Below are 21574 nucleotides of genomic sequence, written 5' to 3'. Positions count from 1 at the left end.
TCCCTAAATACTTAATGGCTTCATAATAAATGGAAGAAAAAACCCCAGCAATCTGAGAGAGTAGAGGAAAATATTAATATTCATGTATCCATTGTGTGAGATGACCGTAACCTTATTTGTTTACGCTTTGGGTTTTGTTTGGTTTGATTTTTTTCCCCTAAATGTACAATTGTTAAGAATGATGTCATCTTTTGGAAAAAAATACAAGGCTTGATTAAAAGAAGGAAAATATATAAATGACAATCATGAATGAATTTTCTGCACATGCACGAAGGCCATATTGCACAGCCAGTGTTTAAAATCACAATAGTATTATCATAACAATGGAGACGACGTGCAAGGATGGCCAGAGAAGACAAAAAAGGTCATTTGTGATGACAGACATATGGATAGACTTATGAACAAAAACATTAGAATATTTCCCAAAACAAAACAAAAATAGTACTGTTCTTGTCGTTCAAGCTGCAGTTTAATGGAAGGAAATGTCACAAAATATTAATACAAAAGGAATAAAATATTACAGCTGGGGTTGAGAATGTCGCATCACTGTTGTCCCCCAAAGGATCCATTTCATTGAATTGAAATAAAAAAAAGGGTCGCATGTAGCGATATGGAGTATTATTTTATAAGTATTTTCAATTTATTTTAGCTGTATATTTATGACTCGTCCGAGACAAAATTGAACGTCTTAACACTGCCTACAATGTAAAATGTCGGGACTTACCCCTAACATTTCCCCCTCCTTGTCTTACAGACCCCCCCGACTCTCTCTCTCTTTCTCTCTCTCTCCCCCCTCTCTCGGAATCCTATTGATCGAAACCGTCTAATTAGCGGCGTCTGCGCAATTACGCGCATGCGCAGCAGGCGCCATCTCAGCCATTTTTTGAAGGAAACTAATTAGCAGGAATGAAGAGCCAAGTGTTTTTCCCCCACACCATGATCAGAACTCATTCTACCTCTGGAGCTGCGCCCAGAACCCCTCCGTCCTGGCCCCCCCAGCCGACCCCACGCCCACCCAGCCTGCACCCCGACTTGTGTGTTTACTCCAGCCTGCCTTGCCTTCTTGCCCGCATGTAGCTTTAATTACACTGTTTGCTAAACAACTTGGAAGGCGACTGTGCTCGCCTGCTCTTTCCCCCTCATCCTTCCTTCCTTCCTTCCTCCCTCCCTAACTCGTCCGCTTCCTTCGCCTGCACAGGATCGTGCAAAAACAACAACAAAAACCGGGAATGCGTGCTTGCTTTTTCGGACTAGTACTACGACGACACCCTCAAGCCCGCGGAGACTGGTGCCGGAGCCGCTACAGAAATGTGAGTGTTCCGATTGTTTAGAGTGGACGGACGAGGTTGGAGGGGTACCAAATGCTCAAGGAATAAAGCTGTAGTTGTCACCTGTTATGCGTGTGATCGTGGTGTCAACAAAAGCCACAAGAGTACCGGGGTGAGTGGGGTGAGTCGCTTGACAACACACAAACGCGGGGAGAGAACTCTTCAAGAAGCAAGTAATGTTGCCACACGCAAAACTCGTTATTTTGTGCTTATGCATGTGTTTTTCTTACCGGCAGCGCTCCACTGAGTCCAGCGACATATATAGGCTGTCCAAAATCAAATCCAGTTGTAATGTTTACTGTGGAAGTAAAGGATAGAATACATATACACCCCATGTCGGGGCAAAATGCTGTGCTGCTTGCTTTCTTTCATGACTCACACACACTCGACCCCCCTCCCCACACACACATGCACACACTGGACTTTTACGTGCATTATGGCTGTCATATAAACGCACAATTATGTTTTGAAAATCCAAATCATATTCTTTCATCACATGAATTTAGTGTAATAGTAAATTTGAGGATTGAGTTAGTTTGCACGCTCATCAACGTTGCAGCTTTAAGTCTGTTTTGTATACACACAATTGTGTTTTCAAAATCCAAAACATTGCCTGGCATAACAAACCGAATGTAATGAAGAATTTTAGGTCTTTCAATTAGATTCTAATTGGTTTGTACACACAACATAATTTGCACACAATATCTAGCATTGTGTCTCAGTCATACACACACATTGCACAATCATTTTAAATATCCATAAATTTCAGTTCCTAAGAACAAGACGCTGATCAGTTTGTGTACAGTAAAAGTTGCGCATAATCCCACTCCAGAATTGAGTTCTTTAAATTAGAACTGTTTTGTGTGTATACAAAACAAGACGCGTACTCGCACACAATCATTTCTTGTGTGATACAAACACAAACACACCACTTGTGTCTGTTACATATACACACACAAGGACATTTTTAACACTCCTTCAATCCCAAAGACATATTTTAATGTTTATTCTTAAAAGTCAAGACATTAAATCCCAAGTGTTTATTAATATTTATTTCATTTTTTCCCCCCCAAATGTTTTTTTAAATGGTGTGTACTGTTAAAAACCCAAAAAACCCTGGCATCAGAGAAACTGAATAAAATGTTGAATTTCAGGTTTTAATCAGAATTTGATTAGGTTTTACACATTACAGATGAGCGCGCGCACACACACATTCGCACACACACACACACGAAAACACACACACACAAGAAAACACCCACACAGACACCCACACACACTGCACTGTTATGGCGGTCTATGATACATATACACAATGCTTAAAAAACAAAGCAATGCTATCATCGCAGAAAATTAATGCAATGGTGAATTTCAGGTCCTTCGATTGGTTTGTACACACAATCAACATGCAAAAATTTGGGGGAGAATCAGTTGTTTCAAAATTCACCAATAAAATCATACAATAAAGATGCATTTTAGATGTTGGTAAATGTGAGTTTGACATCTGAAGCAGGATATGCACGCACTAGCCTTCTACATGCACGCGCACGTGTACACGTTAAATGTTGGTTTCCCGTATTTGTGATCAATAGCCGGCCAGGAATGCTCGTATAAATAGTTGCATCTCTGATGGTTCGAGGCTATCGACCGAGGTGTAAATGAAAATCTTTATCAGATTAGAGACTATTCTCAGCTGTTGTGGGTTGCCGGCGGGCCTCAAAGGCCCCATGGCAATGTACCACAGAAAAGTTGAAGACCACTGCAGTGGGCAGGGGTCTACGGCCTGTGACACAAACGCAGTGCATTAAAGCGCTATCAGAACGTGGATGTGGGCCATATATCTTGAAGCTGCAGAGAGACAGGGAGGAGGGGTGGCTGAGGGACACCCACTCTGGGTGTTGCAGGAGGGGGGTTGGTTGGTCGGGGCCAGAAGGTGGAAGGTGAATTAGGGTTGCTCCTTGATTTCTAATAAAGGTCACCAATTAAACTGTGAGAGACAGATGCATTTATCTCCTCTGGCATCCAAAGGAGGACTCGCTTCTTTTTTTCGTCATCATTGTTTTGCAGAATGCTGCCTTTTTTTTTCTCCAAAGTCAATGTGTGTCTTTGAAGATGTGTATAACCTAAAGAAGAGTCTCTTGTCAAATGATTTTTGAAATGTTTTTATTTTATGTATTTTGGATTTTATTTATTTTATGTCTTTTTTTTTTAATTATTATATTATTTCACTGTATGTCATTCCTCTAGATTAGTGTTGTGGACACCAAGTCGTATGCCATTCATAAAAGTCGTTAGTAAATGGACATTTGTCTTCTGCAGGATGATTATTATTTTTTTTAACAAATCCGAACACAAATGTGTTTAGTAGAGTCTACAGCGCACCCCTCCCTCCCCCTTTTGTTTTGTTTGGCTAATTAGAGCTCCCTCATCCCACCTTCAAATGTGTGTGGCCAAAGATGGAGGACGATACAATGCTTTTAAAGCTGCGCTTTTATCCACTTTTTATCTCAGTGTGGCAATTTAGCCAAAGCCCTTTAGCACCAAATCGTTCAGTTCTTTATTTAATCCGATACCCAGAGGAATATTATAGACCTCCTGCATAGCCCTTACCCGCATTCCTCCACCTAGTTTGGCGCTTACGCTATTGATTTTTCCATTAAGGGCTAACGCTAACCCCTGAGTAACCGGCCCGTGTGTTGCATACCCTGAAAGCTCTATTGAACAGATGCAATCCAAGGCCTTTAATCAATGGCCTCCACTGTTATGCAATATGATTTACATGACTCATTTATTTCATTTCCTCCACTCTCTTCTTGTGTCTCCATCTTGCTTTCTCTCTCGTGTGCAGGTGGGGTGGTGATGCACGGCAGCTGTAGCCTCCGCCATGGACATTGGTGAGGGAGGAGGAGGAGGGGATGGAGGGGGAGGAGAGGACAGAGACGCGGACCTCGGTCCCCAGGCTTTATCCGGCACTTTCCTGACCTCGGCGTTCATTGCCGAGCAGGGGATGGCCTCTCGTACCTCAGCCGGGGTCCCTGCCAAAGAGCCCTCGACCCTGCGCGAGAAGCAGGGCGAGGCGAGCGCCGAGGGGTCCCGGTCTGGAGGAGAGACCCAGGTAGGGGGGCAGAAGGACAGATGCCATCACACACGTCAAGAGGATGGAGCGTGTCAAAAGGAGCAGATGAAAACCATCTTCCGGGAAGAATATCTGTCAGGGCAAAACGGGGAGGGTTACTCCGGCACGGGAGTGAAGTCGGCAACAGGGGGTCTCCCAAAAACCCTCGGCAGCAGCAGCAGAAGAGGAGATAAGGAGGAAGGAAAGGAGGAGGAGGAGGAGGAGGAGGAGAAGGAGGAGGCCATCTCAAACCAAAGCCAAACTAAATCCAAATGTTCTTTATTACCTCAACAGAGCCAGCAAAGCGCTTCTTCCAGCACGGTAAAGGCCAGTGGCACGCTCGACAGCAAAACCGCCGCATCTCCAAAGTCCTCCCAGACTTCCCCCACCTCTCCAAAAGCCTCCCCTTTTCTCTCCACTTCTCCAAAGCACCTCACTAGTTCATCCTACTCTTCTGCCCTGCTGAGTGACACAGAGGCAAAAGACATACCAGGAGATCAGGGCTGGATTTCTGGGTTTCCTCAGAGCTTTAAATCCCAGCAGTCGACTCTGGCTTTCCCACTGGCAGGTGTGGAGGGGGCCAGTGCGCCTGCTGAGAACAACGGGCCGGCAGGGGTTCCTCTCACTTCCATTTCCAATGGAGATGGTGCCAAAGTTCCAGAACCAAATGACAGCCAGCTTGAGACGGACATGGACGACGAGCTAGACACAGAAAGAGAACCGAAAGATGCTGTCCCCCAAAACCTCACGCAAGAGCTCTCTCCAAATTCCCTGACGAATCACATGACTTTGATGCACTCGCGCAATTCCTGCAAGACGCTGAAATGCCCCAAGTGTAACTGGCACTACAAGTCTCAGCACACACTGCAACTCCACATGAGAGAGAAACATCCAGAGACGGGAAGCCAGTGTGTGTGCGCCACCTCTGATGGGACGTGCGTCTGCGGCAGCTCGACGCGGGGTGTGTGTGGTTACTGCACTTCAGGGAAAGCCCATCCCCGCTTGGCCCGGGGAGAAACCTATGCCTGCGGCTACAAGCCCTACCGCTGCGAGGTGTGTGACTACGCTACCTCTTCCAAAGGCAACCTCAGCATACACATGCAGTCAGATAAACACCTTAATAATGTGCAAAATGGGGGACACGCCAATAGCCAGACACATAGTTTGCATGTCGGTAACACCAACGGCGGCTCCTCAAACGGGGCCGCAATAGACGAGCAGACGTATAAGCAGCCGCTTCCGATTCCAACATCCGCCGGCCAGCTCGCCAAGCTCACGGCACCTGCGCACTCTCCTTCGCACGGCAAGCGTTGGCGGTGTGACGTCTGCGACTACGAGACGAGCATCGCCCGCAACCTGCGCATACACACCACCAGTGAGAAACACACGCATAACATGCTGAGGCTGCAGAGGGGTTACTACCTGTCCCACTGCAGGAGCCTTGCTCCCCATTTGAAACATCTACAGAACACAGGTAAGAAATATCTTCAACCCTCGAGCTGTTGGTTCAGTACCCGAGTGAAAGACTCAGAATCTTTCCTCTATGTCAGGTGGGGAACTATCCTTGAACATGAGACTGACGCCGCAACAAGTCACCGAACAGCCTGTCACTCTTGGCTCGACGCTGACTCCTTCCCCGTCGCCTTCACCCTCTCCCCCGCCAGTCCTGTCTTTGTCTCCCACCGGACCGCTCTCCCAGGGTGTCTTCCAATGCCTCATCTGCTCCTGCTTTTCTTCTGACAGCTTAGAGTCTGTGCAGCAGCACCTGAGCGCCCCTCGCTCCCTGCCCCAGTCCGAATGGTGCTCCCTTGTCGCTGGCGGCTGCCACTGCAGACTGTGCGGCTACACCACCCCGCTGAGGGCTAACTTCTCCTTGCACTGCCAGACTGACAGGCACAGAACCCGTTACCAGCTCGCGGCTCACGTTCAAGAAGGGGGCGACCGGGACGAGGAAGGTGCCGCCTTAATAGCTAAGGGCAACCCTATCCAGCTGAGGTGCAACCTGTGTGAGTATGCAACGAGCAGTTTGGAGAAGCTGCAAGGACATTCCCGGAGTTCCCACCACGAGTCCAGCGTCCGGGTTTACAAAGTAAGCGATGATTCTTCGTAAAGCTACAGCGTTTGAAACTAACACTTTGTGGTTTTCCGCTCCTAGTTCCTGCAGCAGTATGACGGTGAGGTCGACGGCGGTTCATTCCTGTTCCATTGTCTCCTATGCAACAACTCCTCTTCCTCCAAGCTTCAAGTTTTAAAACATAGTCAAACCCCGACCCATCAGCAAAGAGAGGGGCTGCTACAGTTGCAGCCAATGGGCGGAGAGGAGCTGGCAGCAATTTTTACCATCAGAAAAAGCACCGATGGGGTCACAGGTGAGAAGTGTATTTGACATGCAGCTGCATCTGCTCGCTGACACGCAAACAAGGCCTGGGGATTAAGATGAAAATGAGTAATAGCTGTTGCTGAGCTATTGATCGAGTAAATTGATCAGTCAATACACATCCTTGTTGTATCCCCGTTCGCTTCTGTTGACAGCTAACTAGAACCTGCTAATCAATAAACCCATACAAAGCCCCCGGACAAAGATTTGGGAGGCCGAGGTTAGTAATGAGTGTGAAATCTGCTGGATAGAGCGCTGGTATTACGTGGCAGGCCCCTGAAGTCCTTACATTAATCACACACTCTTGTAATACATTCTATTCTGTAATTTGTTCGTATTAAGATTTATCAAGGCATGCTGATACCTATGTTCCAAATCCAAACTAGCTCTTCCAGACCTTTGAAGAGAATCTGATGGGGAATCAATAGGTGATCACTTGGGATTCGAGGCAGCCAATAAGAATAAATTGTGCTCCTTACAAGTCACAGTATTATATGATTAGCCTGATCACAAATCTCTTAGTATGCATATGTAGGGGTTGGCGATACGGCTGACAATTATATCCTCACACAAGTATTTCATATTGCTCAATATATATATATATATATATATATATATATATATATATATATATATATATATATATATATATATATTTTAACTATTTGAAATAAGGACCCAGAGAAAACAAAAGGCTGAATTTGAGGCATTTTATTTTAACATATAATACGTAACCTTTAATAGGCTGTTAACACAACAACGGAAGAAGTCGAATAGACCGGTCAATAAAAAGGATAATTAAACACCTTTTCAAACATAAAGTACTAAGTTGGGCTGGGCGATATGACTGAAAAATGTTTCACCACATAAGTGTTGCATTTCACTCAATAGTGATGATTACAGATTTTCATTTACCATTTAAAATGAGGGGAAAAAAATAATTAAACTAAGATAAAACTAAAAATTCAATTAAATAAAGCACAAGTAGGTGTATTTGCAACTACGGGTTTAGATCAGGAATGGTGTTTGTCAACAGTGGGCATGTGTACGGCTAATGTATAATAGATAAATTTGACTTGATTAATTAGAGGGGAACATTTTTTATTATTTGGCAGTAAAGTCTTTTTTTAAGCAATGTACACCATTGTCTACATTGTCATGTACAGTGTTGTTTGCATTCATACTCCTCCAATTCTTCAATGGTTCGGCAGACAAGGTTTTCAAAAATAGTTCTTGTGCACTCAAAAGACGGAAGACAGAAAACCAGGGTCAGGGTTTGCTTCTTGATGTATTTATTTTGTAATTGTATTATGTTGAAAGCAATTTCTATTGGTATTGATCGGGTACCTATCGCAATATATATTGATATTGAATTATTTCCCAGCCCTAGCATGATTACTATATTTCAGGAGAACTTAGTGAGGACGTGGAAAATTCTGGCGAGGTCACCACTGGTCCTCTGGACCAAACCAAAGACAACTTAGGGGTAAAGCCAAGTGATAAAGAAACAGGTACGGTCGTGTATGGAAAATCAAATATTTCATTGCATCACTGAATAATAGCCATACTGAGGAACATTGACATGTTCTTACGTTGCGTTCATCTGAAGGTGAAAAAGCGGCAGGAGAGGCAGACAGGAGGGAGTCTTTTAAACGTCAAGCGTCTGGATGTGGGGAAATAGAAAACTCCATCACAACCAAACGACCCCGAACACACCAGCTGAGCGAGAACCAGCAGGTAAGCACTTGACACCCACTCGCGTGAGAAATTAAACGTGAACTTTTTCCTCACTTGACGTTCTTACTGTTCTGTCCCCTTTAGACCGTCCTGTGTCCTTTGTGCCAAGTTCAAATCTCATACGAACACCTTCGACCGCATCTCACGCATGTGCACAGTGTGGCACAGGACTGTGTCGATAAGCTCATCAGCACAGTAAGTGAATGCAAAGTGTGCATTGGTTGTATTTGCGATTGTCTGAGTTAGCACGAGAAAATGAACCGACAAAGAGATGGGGGGGGATGGGGAAGAATGAAATGTAGTGAGACAATTCTATTAAGAAGGCACCAGAGAGCAAGAGGGTGGCTTTTTAATGCATGTTTAAGGAGCTCCCCACACATCGTTTGACGCGGTCATGCAATTTGTGTGTGTGTGTGTGTTTCTGACTGACGGAATGAGGGAAAAGCCAGTGTTTCTATAATGCATCTTTAAAGAGTCCTATTACCAGAAGTGCAGTCAACCTAAAAACAAAATTATGTGTGCTTTTTACTGTGACTCTCCAGCTAACAAAAGCTGGTCATCTATCCACATCACCATCCTCCATCTTCCTGGCCCCGTATGCTAAGTGGCCTTTGTCTCCTGTTCGCTTTGCCTCCACTTCACATACTGCTTTTCACCCTTTTCTCTCCTCTTCTGTACCCCCCCGCCAACAGCCTACATGGCTGCTGCTATCATTCGTATTCTGCAATCTCTGTCACTGCTCCCTCCCTTTCTGTCCCTCATTTTCTGACGCGTTACCCCTCCTGCACTAGCTTTCGCCGAGGCAGTTTTTTTTTCCCCACTGCCCCTTACATCCCCACTCCCTCCCTCGCTTTCTCCCTGGCCTCTCTTTTTCATATTCTTTACCCCTTAGCGGCCACCCACCCACCCCAAACACACCCACACCGACCACCATCCTCCATCCTGCTCGTACACTTCCCTCCCTCACTCTGATAGTAATTGAGGTTCATTAATTCAGACTGAGGTGATGATGGCCATTATGTACCTTGCTTTCCAATTATGCTCTCTAGATTAAGCTTGACCTTCAGTTTTCTCTGCAGCGTGTGTATGCGGTGGTCTCATCTCTCTTCTTATGAAGCTGTTAGGTGGAGAAAATTCTTGTCATGTAAATCTCATCTTTAGCCTACCACCCTTTCCTTAGAGTAGCTTGCTGCTTCGCATAGATGGCGAATTGGCTTTTGAAGCTGTGGAGATGGAGCTATTCTATATGAAGAATGATTTGAAATAAAATTCATTATTCAGCTCAGTAAAGTTTTATTAAACCCCCGGGACATATAGGAGGGCGTCATTTGTGCTGAAGGGCAGAGTCACATATCTCAACCTTGTACACTTATTACCAAGTTGATGTGCCTTCCTGCGTATAGCATCATGCAGAGAGGGAGAAGATAAAACAATACACTTAAAGATTCACTCTTGAATGTTTCATGATATTAGGAAAGGGAGTGTAGCCTCGTTGTATTTATACATCTTGCAATTTGTCTGCTATTAAGCTGCACAATTAAATGTTTTATTCATAACGTTAGCTAAAGAAAAATGATGTACCCTCTTTTTTTCTTTGAATTGCTAAAGCCATGCTTTTAAGAAAACAAAACAAAACAAATATTTAGAGTAAAATATCCGACACATAATTCTGTCTTTCAGGTCACACCATCCTTGGAACAAGCGCTGGAAAATGAACTACCCTCTGATCTGTGCATGGATGACACGATCAAAGATCAGAACGTGACAATTAGCCAGACAGGTCTTTCGCATGCAACCGATTCCCTTACATCAGATGATTCACCAAAAAACAAAAGTAGGTTTAAGAATTAGAAGAGACTTTTAACGTATAGTATTTGTGTTGATATGTGTTTAGAAAAAAATACATTCCTAATCATTGCGTATTGGGGGCAGGCATTTCAGGAGAGAACACTGAGGGAAATGAAGCCGCACCCAAAGATGTCACAGCTCTACTTACCCCACCCCTAGAAGACAACGCAACTCACCCTTCCAATGGAAAACTGGCTCCTCAGTCTCTGACTCACACACCTCCCTCCTCCCCAACCGCCGACCCCCCTCCTCTTTCTGATCGCCATGGTTACCGGTTTCGTTGCAGCAGGTGCAGCCTAGCGTTTCCCACTCAGGAAAAGCTCCAGCTTCACTGGCAGTACCACGCCATGAGGGCGGCGACAGAATGCCCCCTCTGCTCCAGACAGTGTCGCAGTCAGGAAGCGCTTCAGAGACACATGCAGAATATACACTCGCAGCCAGACAACACACAAAATACAGCCTCGCTGCCTCATACGGCACAATACACAGAACACAGTAAGAGCTCAGTTAAGCAAGTTTCGAGTTTGTCACCCCAAGCTGGCCAAGAGGCCTGTGAGGATGAAGAACTGGAGGAAGAAGTGCAGGAAGAAGAAGAAGAAGACATTGAAGGAAAGGAACAAAATGAGGAATGGAGAACTAAAGACAAAGATTTTGTCGCTGAAACTGGCGGAGGTGATGAGCAGTTAACTGAGCAAGAAAAAGTGCCAAATGAGGAACTTCCATCAGAACCTAGCTCTATTTCTCTTACCAAAAAGAGCCTGAACCCAACAATGGACCGGTACTTAGATCCATCAAGGCCGTACAAGTGTACCATATGTTCTGAATCTTTTACCCAGAAGACAATTCTTCTGGTTCACTACAATTCAGTGTCCCATCTCCACCGGGCCAGGAGAGCCTTGCAGGAATCAAGCACGGGTGTCTCCGCCCCAGAGGCTCCCCGTGGCCAAGATCCTCGACCCTACCGATGCAAACTATGTGGTGTGGGCTACAGCCAGAGCTCCACATTGGACATACATCTACGCTCAGTTCTTCACCAAACAAGAGCTCGTGCTGCACAGAATCCAGGTGCACAAACACCGGTGTCTACTGTAGCTACACCATTATCCGCCACCACCATGACTACTACTACGTCTGCTACGACCGGTAAGGAGACATCAAAGAGTTTGCCTTTCACCAAGAAGCCAGATGTAGCTAGTTCTTCATCGGGATTAGTCGCCGAACTCCAAGCGACTGTATCAACTGAAGGTCAACAGGCTAAAAAGAGAGTGGCAGAACTGATAGCGTCAAGAAACCAGCTGCTATTGATGCAACAACAGCAGTTGGCTCAGGCACAGGCCCAAGCGCAGTTACAGCACACAGCGTTGCTCCAGGCCCAAGTAATGCAGCATCTTCCTATTGGACCAGAGAGTCTCTTTCAGCATTTCTCTTTGGCACCAGAAAACTTGCTGTCTCTGCAGCAGCAACTCCTTCTGCCCTTTTATTTTCCCGGAGACATGAAACTTCACACAGAGTTGGCAATAAAGAGCTTGGAACATACCCAATCCGAGACAGCCAAGTCTACAATGAATGAACAGATTAAGGGAACAGATGAAAAACATACTCCTCGTGAATTGTCGTCCTCGGATAATATTCAAACAAAAGATGTTATGCCTTATGACACCAGAGTTGAATGCGGCACTAGATCCTCCAGCAGCCCAAAAGAAAAAGAATGCATCAGAGACCTTGTTGGTGAAAAGGAAGAAATGTCTGCGCCTATTGTTAAAAATGAGAGTCCGACGCAGGAAAATGATTCATCCACAGTTAATGTGCCAAAATTACTGTGCCCTCCACCAAGAGTGCCATATGCTGCTGTAAACGGGGAAGCTCTTAGGACCTTGTTGCAGAGTTATGGCTACGAGTTGGCATTACAGTATATACAAAGCAGACATAGGCACCAGCAGCAGATTGCAACCCAAATGATAAATATGAGAAACGAGTGCTCTGATATTCGCAAGATGGAATTGTATTCAGGGGAACAAAAAGGGTCAATTGGAACAGAGGATGGAATGCCACAAAGCTACAATAAGGATGTCAAAAATGATGTTCAAGACGTACAAAGTTTCCCAGGGGAAAATAATCCGGGCAAATGTGATGACGCAAATGAAATTGTCATCAAAGAAAAAGGCTGCTGTGGAAGAGGACAAAAGTGTAGAGATTGCGGGAAGTTCTTTTCAGATGCCATGATTTTAAAGAGTCACCAGGAATACATTCACAGACAAGTGCTTCCCACTGCTGCGCTCGAGAGGTTTTCCAGAGAATACCGACTACAGTATGATCAATTGTACCCCTTGAAAGAGAACAAATCTGGAGAAGATCCATCTCAGAGTACACCAGTTTCGATTCCAGCTTCAGAATCAGAACTTGTGTCTGAAGCAGATGAGCCTCAAGTTAAAGCATCACCTCCATCCTCAATTTCAGATCCTGAAACGAAAACGTGCGAGACAGCTGAAGACCTATCCCTTGCCTCTGTACCCTCTCCTCTTTCTTCTCCGTCTCAAGAGGCGCCTCTTACAAGCACATCTACTGTTATTTCTCAAAACGCATCGCCAGCCAAGGCCATACCTATTCCCTTACCAAAAATACCTATGCTTCCTCTGTCGCAGCTTCCTATTCCCCCATTGACTTTACCCAAGCTCCCCCTACCGCCAATCCCTTTTCCGATGGAGCTACCGCTTATTCCTCCAGTTGTAATGCAGCCCGTGGGTCTGCAGCCCCCAAAGTGGTTAGACTCGAGTGTAAACCCAGATTTGGCAAAACTCTACCAATCTCAACTGCTTGGGCAACAGGCACCTATTAGTCCAGCGGGCATTTCCCAACCATCTCAGCTTAGCCCGGCGTTGCTCGGCCAGCCTCCTCACGTCAATTCCTCGTTGCTAAGTCAACCAGCTCAGAGGGAACAGCCTCCAATAAGCCCAACAATACTGGACCAACAGCAAGGCAAGAGAACTCGCACTCGAATCTCTGAGGATCAACTGAATATTCTGAGAAAACACTTTGATATCAACAGTCTCCCAAGTGATGAGGAGCTCAACAAGATATCTAGTCTGTCTGGTCTACCTCACAAAGTCATCAAGCACTGGTTTCGCAACACTCTTTTTAAAGAGCGCCAACGTGATAAGGACTCACCATACAATTTCAATAACCCCCCAACCACAGCACTTGAGGAGTCCAGAGAGGAAGTCATACAGAACCTATCTCTGAAGTTGTCCCCGTCATCCCCATCTCCAGCACCGACCGACATGTCCCATCAAACCCCGCTGACAGACAGCCAAAGAGGCAATCCGCACAGGGGGAGGCGTTCTTCTCGAACTCGCTTTACAGAGAAACAGCTGGAGATGCTGCAGGGGGTGTTTGAAGCAACTCCCTATCCTAGAGAAGAAGAATATGACATGTTGTCATCCCAGTTGTCTCTCCCGAACAGAGTCATTGTGGTATGGTTCCAAAATGCGAGGCAAAGAGCCCGCAAGAGCCAGGACAGAGGGGCAGATGACGGAATAGAGGGAACGAGCCAGCTTGGCATTCTTCGGAAGAGAGACGGATACTACAAAAACGATGACACTGAGGATAACAGCAATGGGGACGAAGGGCAAAGTGACTCTCACAATGAAAATTCTATGGATTTGACCTATGAGTATTATACCCATCCAGACTCTCCTTTTCTTGATTCACCAAATCTTTCCACAGAAAGTGAGCATCAGTTGGACAATGAAGAATTAACACCCGCTATCAAGAAACAAGAAAATACAACGGCCACTCGTACGAGCAAAACTGTTAAAAAAGAAATGGCAGAGCTAAACACTGACAGCACAGAAATAGTGCAGGCATTGCAAAATGTGTTCAAAGCTGAGAATCTGGTCCCACCTCGACAAGGAAGATCAGCAGAAAGACCCCAGGCTCACTCTACTGACCCCTCACAAAGCACAGTACAGAACAGCCCATCATCTGATGAGAACCAGGATCACATAGAGAGTTTATCCCCAACTAAAGGCGTTGAAAAACCCGCACTTATGTCACAAAGCCTACCTTTGTCTTTAGAGTCGGAAAAAACACACACTCTACAGCATGAAGCTTCCTCCCGTCCACCTACCGAGACCCAGTCACTAAGCCACCTCCAAATACCAAACTCATTTCAGTGCAATCTATGCCCACTGTCCCTGCCATCTTTCCAAATGTGGCAGGAACATCAGACAAGGCACCTGCTCGCGGCTCAGTCGCAGGTCCAACTCCTTCATTCTGGCTTCACCGACAGAACATTGCCATATATGATGCTCCACTCCAACCACTCCCTCATGGCCAGCCAAATGCTTTCAGGTGCTATGACGCAGTTGCACCCTAATGCCACAAGTCCCATGATTTCACACTTGAATAGCACGCAAGTTAAGAATTCACTTGCTGACCTGTCTCAAAGTTCCTTGAAGCAGAACTCAAAGCTAATGTCAGAGAGCAGTTTTGATATTCAAAGATATAGCAGAGAGGCTGAGGAAGAACATAGAAGGGATAAGCGTCAGAGAACCACCATCACCCCAGAACAGCTTGAAGTGTTGTATCAACGTTACAGCTTGGACTCCAATCCCACCAGAGGAGTCCTAGAGGGTATTGCCCAGGATGTGGGCCTCACAAGAAGAGTGGTTCAGGTACCGTTAAAAAAAGTTTGTGGGGGGGAAATCGTTTGGTTGTTGTTTTTCCCTTAATCCTAAACATTCTGTTCTTGCATCACACAGGTCTGGTTTCAAAACACACGGGCGAGAGAACGAAAAGGGCAGTTCAGGTCAATGGGCCCAGGATCTGGTTTCAGCATGGCCTTAAACCATCTCCGCTGTCCATTTTGCAGGGCTCTCTTTAAGGTGAAGAGTGCTCTGGATGCCCATATAAGGTCGCGGCACTGGGCAGAGGCTGAAAGAGCAGGCTACAACTTGTCAATGAATAACTGTTCTAGTGAGCCCAATGGGATGGCTATGTCTTCGGTCATGGACAAAGCAGGCCCATCTCTCTCCTGTCACATCATCCCAAACACTGGCATTGCTATAAGCAACAAAGAGCAAACAGTCAAACCTGTTACATTTCTGTCTTCAACCATTGATCCGAACAACCCAGGGGAGTATGATGACTTTGACGAAGACGATGAGGAGTTCCAATGTGAAGAGGGTTCAAGTATGGCTAACCAAGGGCTGCCGAGTCCTGATGGCTCAGGGGGTCAAAGTTCAGACTGGGGGGAGACTCTGCAGCCACACCAACATCAGCAGCAACGCCAAAGGACACAGATGAGCCACTTTCAAATACTCCAACTTAAAGACTTCTACAAGAGCCACCGTACACCAAATCGACATGAGTGCGAGGCACTCGGGCGGGAATTGGGACTGCCCCACCGTGTTGTGCAGGTAGCTGTCTTCAAATAAAATGATGAGACGTGATACAGTTGATCCGAATTTTACATTGGTGGAAAACAAAAGATACCCAAGATGTATACTTTCAAATATATTTCCAGGTATGGTTCCAGAATGCCAGAGCCAAGGAGAAGAGGGCAAGAACTTTGAGCTCCGACTCTGCAGACAGAGAGCAGGCGGAGCTGACACCCGGCGCAGGGGAGAGAGACCGGGCTTAATGAGGGTCCCTTTACGTTCTTCTACTATGCTCTTAAAACTCTTTTTCCTACTGTCAACCTCTTAAAACAAAACTTCACTTTGCTGCCAAACCTGTTTCCTGAGCACCCCAAAGATGCCGAACCACCGTGGCCCAAAGAGAACCGTTTTCAACTGAAAGCAGACCCAAACCATGGCCTCGTCGCAACAACTTTTGTCTTTTTGGATTGCTGTCTCGTACGCGGTCCTCCTTCTTTCCTTGTTGCGTCAGACACCTTTCTACAACCAAACCCATCCTCGGAATAACAACAACGCCACATAGGCCAAAGAGCATTCTCAAAGTATGTGCCCTCACTGTCTGGCTAGACCTGCAGTCTACCTCCCGATCTCCACAAAAGACTCGATGTGGGACCTTTCAACCAGACAGTGCTTGAGGACTAGCAGCGTAGCATGTGGTGTGGGTCTTCAAGAGGCTGGAACAGGAACTTTCAAAGAGATTTTTGTGTAAATACAAAGTAGAGTGCTCCAAAAGATAAACTTGAAGAAGGAGGAAAAAAAAACAAAGAAGTTAACGAGGGTAAAGAAGGAAACCAAGTTAATACCCCGATTCTAGGCGGTGGTATTTCCATTGAGCTTTTGTAACGACTGACTCAGATTCCAAAGCTCGTAACCAAAATTTTCCATGTCTGTTGTTTCATCGTGTTTGTTTCCAGCAACAAACTGCAGAGCTGACGTCTGTACAGTGAAGGGTGAGACCTGCACCTGGCACAGGACAAGAGGGAAGCGATGGACTGAAGTAGTGCCAGAGTGCAGGTCCACCCACCACAAGCCAATGATGAGTCTTCTGTTGTACATGGACACGTTCCTACGTGCTCCTACTTTCCTTTGGTGGATAATAGCCCAAATAGCACAGAGCAGAAAGGCAAGTTTGCCCCGGAAGGGACAAACTATTTTTATAGCACTCAACCATAAAACTGTATGTGATGACTTTAACCAAACTCAAATTGACATCGTGTGCGTGTGTGTGTGTGTCTAGTCGTAGTTTCTTAATATAAATCTTAAGAATTGAGATCAACTGTCTTGCTTCGGTATAACAGTGTCATGATTCTAAGAAGATTATGACAGCTTTGATATGTTCAGGTAAGGATTAACTGCCTTTCTGTTCTTTGAATATACCAATGGCTTACCCATGTTGTGTGATGAATATGAAGCTTTCTACGCTCAGGTCAGCAGCTCAATATGGCTCCACCTTCAATGTGAACCCAATACTTTCCGTCTTTTAAGGCGGGAGGGGCACATTTTAGGTTAGAACCACATTAAGTATTATTACATCGACAAAAACATCTGTGTATATCAAAGATCTGAGCTTTTCACCTCAAATAGATTGTTACAAAAAAAAAAAAAAACCTTATTGAAACTAAAGTGTTTAATAGCTTGAGGGGTAAATGTACAGTATTTAGCTTTTGTATGGTTGACTCAAGACTTCATTGGATGTTTGAGACGCAGCTCCTGTTTGTACACACCAACACGGAGCTTCTGCGCTAAGCAGAGGAAAAAAACCTAATGTATGTTACCGATGTTATTTTTGTACACTTAATTTATTCTTGCTTTTCTCCCTTCCCTCTTTCTTTGAAATGTTTTTTTTCCAGATTTTTTTTTTTGCAACCAGTCCTTATCTAACTGTAATAATAATATAACAATAATAGCTGAACAATAATTAATGCTTTAAGACAAAAATCCAAAGACGTGAAAATACTTTACCATAAGACCTACAAAAGTAAGCGCTACTGTGTACTTGATGATGTTTTGCTGTTTTTAAACGAAGGAGTCCCAATAGCTAAGCTACTGTTTTCTGCCTTTCATAAGCACACTGGAATACTCTGTAACCAAAACCCCAACCTAGAGCCATGGCAGTCTGTAATATAGCGGTTGAAGAGTTTTACTTTTTCTGAGAAATTTTGCATTTTTTTTTTCTTTTTCTTTTTTTTTTAGCATAATGTTCAACTCCAGCCCTTAAGGATGTCCAGTTTGCTGCTAATGTACCGTAGTTTCTAATGTTACTGTAGAAAGATGCATGCTTGGCTCGCTTTACCACTAGGCTTTAATGACGACAAACTGTAATAATGAATACCCGTGATGCTGTTGATGGAATGCTTCTGTTATGTTGGAAACAAATTGGTACATGGGGCTAAATTCCATCAAGTTTTTTTCCCCCCGTCATCGATTTAGAGAGGAAAACAGCAGAACTTTTTTTTTTATACTAGCTAGAAACCGCAAGTTACCGACTAAATTTGTTAGTGTGTTTACTTGCTAAAAACGAGAACGAAATTTGGCATATTTGAAGGAGTTCAGCCCCACCAGTATTGTCAAGGTATCTTTTTTATTTTTCTGTGCTCCGATGTCTGTACTCCATTTTCCCTGCAAAAAAAAAAACAGCTTTCCAAAGGATGCAGGCTGACCAACGCTGTCTTGTTTTGTTCTCAAACTAACCAATGTTTACGACAATACCAATGAGCTTTCTTCTGTACAGAAATGTGCATTCCAAAAACTGTTTTTCTACACTTAATTATTTTCTGACTTTTATTTCATTGATCTCTGATGACCATAAAATGTACATATTGGGGTCAACTGCTGTGAAGGGGACTCCTTATTGTAGGTAAAACTGACTTATTTTTTGTTTGTTTTTCTTTCCCTAAATATGTTGTTGCCATAGTGATGACCAAAAAGATACCTGTGATGTGCACCTGTCCTTATGTCTTGCTCCAGTGGTTTTGTGTGTCTCTATTTCCCTTCCCCCACTTTTCCCCCCCCAGCTGGTGTATTTCTCTTTACCTTACCGCTCCCGTATTCCACTGAGCTAAATAAAGTCTGCTTTGGTGCATGCTCTGGTCTCATCCCTTTGGAGTGAAGATCCACACTACGCATGCTGTTCTTTGTTTTTCTTTATTTAGAAATAATCTTCATATTCCAGGTGGTATTTCTGTGGTGCTGTGTGCATGGCTAGAAGGCTTTTGGTGTGCAATGGTGTGTGCGTAACGTGGCAAATTGTTGGAAACGAAGCTCTTTGGTGAATGGAGACCTGACCTCTGGGGTCACTTCATTAATTACATCTGTGACATTCAGCCAGATGAGTTTCCTTTGTGACTAAATGATATGAGGAATATTAACGACTTTGGATGAATTACACCGCCGCTCCTGCTGATGATGATAATGTGTTTTATGACTCTGGGAGAGAGGGGAGGCAAAATTGCTCACTACAGCACGTTTAGGGTGCACAGATTTTCATTTGAAAGATTTCAAAGACTAGAAGGGTACAGCTTTTATTTGATTGTTGGTGGGGTTTTTTTTGGGGGGGGGGCGGGCTGGAATGGCAGATGATGTGGGAAACTGTTTGAACCAAAAACTGGCAATAGTGGTGAAAACATAACTAATTGCAGCGCGTCGAGCCGAAGGTACAACTGCGAGCACTCAAAATGGCACTGCAGCGAGAACAATGGTAAAGCAAACACAGAAGGGGGCTTAAGATTGCTTTGCGGCTGATGATAGCCATCTTAGAAAGTCATCCTGATAAAGTGATCCCCCACCATTTTTCCTTCTCTGTATCCCAACCCCCCCCTTAATCAAATGAGCACTGTGCAGCTGGTGGGGTTGCAGCAAAAAGGGGTATGAGGGTGGGGGCTTTGAGGGATGGTGTGAAATTATTGCCTGCTGGTGTATATGTGTGTCGCTGGGGGGAGCGTGGGTGGTGTGTTGTGCGTCTGTGTGTGTGGTGGGGTGGGGGCTGTAATGTCATTGCCTGCTGGTGAATCTCTAGCGGGGGCTCATTTAGATTTAGATTGGTTATGTGAGGAGGGAGCTGAAAGGCCAGCTCATGTTTATGTATGAAGCCCAAAGCATACTGCTGCGGTGGGAGCCAGAATTAAAGAGACAGAGCTGCAATACATTCAGACTTATTGTAGCCGTGGTTTGGCTTTTGGGGGGGGGGGGGGAGACTGCAGTGTAAAGTTGCATTCATGTTTGTGGAAAACATATAAGAAGGCCTGTTTGTGAATATTTAGGTGCAGATTGATTACACCTTGACAAAAAAAATATTTAAAAAAGAAAATTTGTCTGGCTAGTCAAGATGATTGCAGTATCTCCCACTGTTGTTACTGCATAGCACTCAGTCATGCAACCTGGAGTCATCAGTAAATGTCTCAGAAGGAGAGTTTGTTCAGCACTTCATCAGGTATAAAGTGGTTTTTATTTGGAAATGTGCTCCCTATCCATCTTTTAAATGACTTTTTAATGGTAGCCACACCATCCTAATCAATCATATGGCAGCCGGCCTGCACACGCAAATACACTATTTATATATCCTACATTCTGCTGCAAACGCTCTCCGCTCTGTGATTCCTGCTAATGAGTGGAACAATAGGCGCGACTGTTTTTCTGGATTGAATTAACTTTGCTCGAGACTTGTATATAGTGGCATAAAATGTGTACATCAAATCAAAAACTAGCTGAATTAAAATGTCAACTTCTTGATAAAAATAGTTACTTATCCATTTAGCAGGAAAAAAAACACACCTTATAACCTGACTTTTAATTAATCTATTGGTTTTTAGAATGGCTCATTTGAATGCTAAAACACTCCACAATTATGTTCAGTATATTAAAATAATTTAAAAAAAGATTGATCATTTAATGAACACAGAAAGGTCAGATGATTTTGGCAGATATCTGGTGATGGTTGGGAATGATGTAGCGAACATTTGTTGCTATATTAGGCATTTGATATTGCCGTCCACTCTGCAAAGCTCTCGCGCGACCTGTAGACTGCCGGTCCTGGGTCCTCCAATCTGTGGTCCCTTGTCAAGGTTTCTCATCTTTCCCCAGGTTTTTTTTTTTGTGTGTTCTTCCGTGTCCTCCTGTAGGTTATGATTAGGGGATATCATTAATAGTTGTCAACTGTGGGCATGTGAAGCCATTTGAGATATTTGATGCCACATGGCAACATAGTCACATGCCGCCCAGGAAACTAATTCATAGCACACAGTTGGAATTTTCATTTTATGATTGCTTCGTGTCTAGTTTGATTGTCGTTTCTCCTGCTCATGCTATCTTTTTTTCCAAGTAGTCTTTATTTCATCCAGTATAGGAAAAACATCCATACGGCGACAACACAATTTGTAGTGAGAGCACGCTGCAGTCTATCATTTACATTCACTAATGCAGTGGCGAATATTATTTTCTCCTTGATGGTCAGAGAGTGCCTGACCCATACTCTTACGAGTATGTAACTACTGCTGTGTTATGTCCCAAGGATCCCTTATTGCAATTTTGCCATTTCAAACTGATATAAAGTCATAAAAATATTGAAACTGCTTTTCATTTTTTGGGGGGTGGGGGATATTTTTCCATTTACTGTTTTTTTTTATTTTTTTTGGGGTGACGCCAAACCATTCCCCAGCGGCACATGCCACCCCCCTCGTAGTACTTTACATCTATAATGAGATACAAATACGCATCAGCAGGACAATGTCCTGCGCCACGCGTCACTGTGTGAATA

The 21574-nt window shown here is 44.5% G+C and overlaps 1 protein-coding gene across 1 annotated transcript; it reads left to right on the top strand.

The window, feature by feature from the left end:
* The first annotated feature begins 877 nt into the window (after positions 1–877).
* Positions 878–18904, top strand: LOC133157253 (zinc finger homeobox protein 3-like). Its single transcript, XM_061283646.1, has 11 exons — positions 878–1310; positions 4177–5917; positions 5994–6532; positions 6599–6812; positions 8230–8331; positions 8430–8557; positions 8642–8752; positions 10238–10391; positions 10490–15078; positions 15166–15822; positions 15930–18904. Exons 2-11 carry the CDS (start codon positions 4213–4215, stop codon positions 16044–16046), a joined length of 8316 nt encoding a protein of 2771 aa, XP_061139630.1. The 5' UTR covers positions 878–1310; positions 4177–4212; the 3' UTR covers positions 16047–18904.
* The last annotated feature ends 2670 nt before the right edge of the window (positions 18905–21574 follow it).

The sequence above is a fragment of the Syngnathus typhle genome, linkage group LG7 (assembly GCF_033458585.1).
Source record: "Syngnathus typhle isolate RoL2023-S1 ecotype Sweden linkage group LG7, RoL_Styp_1.0, whole genome shotgun sequence".
NCBI classification, from domain to species: Eukaryota; Metazoa; Chordata; class Actinopteri; order Syngnathiformes; family Syngnathidae; genus Syngnathus; species Syngnathus typhle.
The sequence above is the reverse complement of the archived record's forward strand: the minus strand, read 5'-3'. Positions and strand labels throughout refer to the sequence as shown.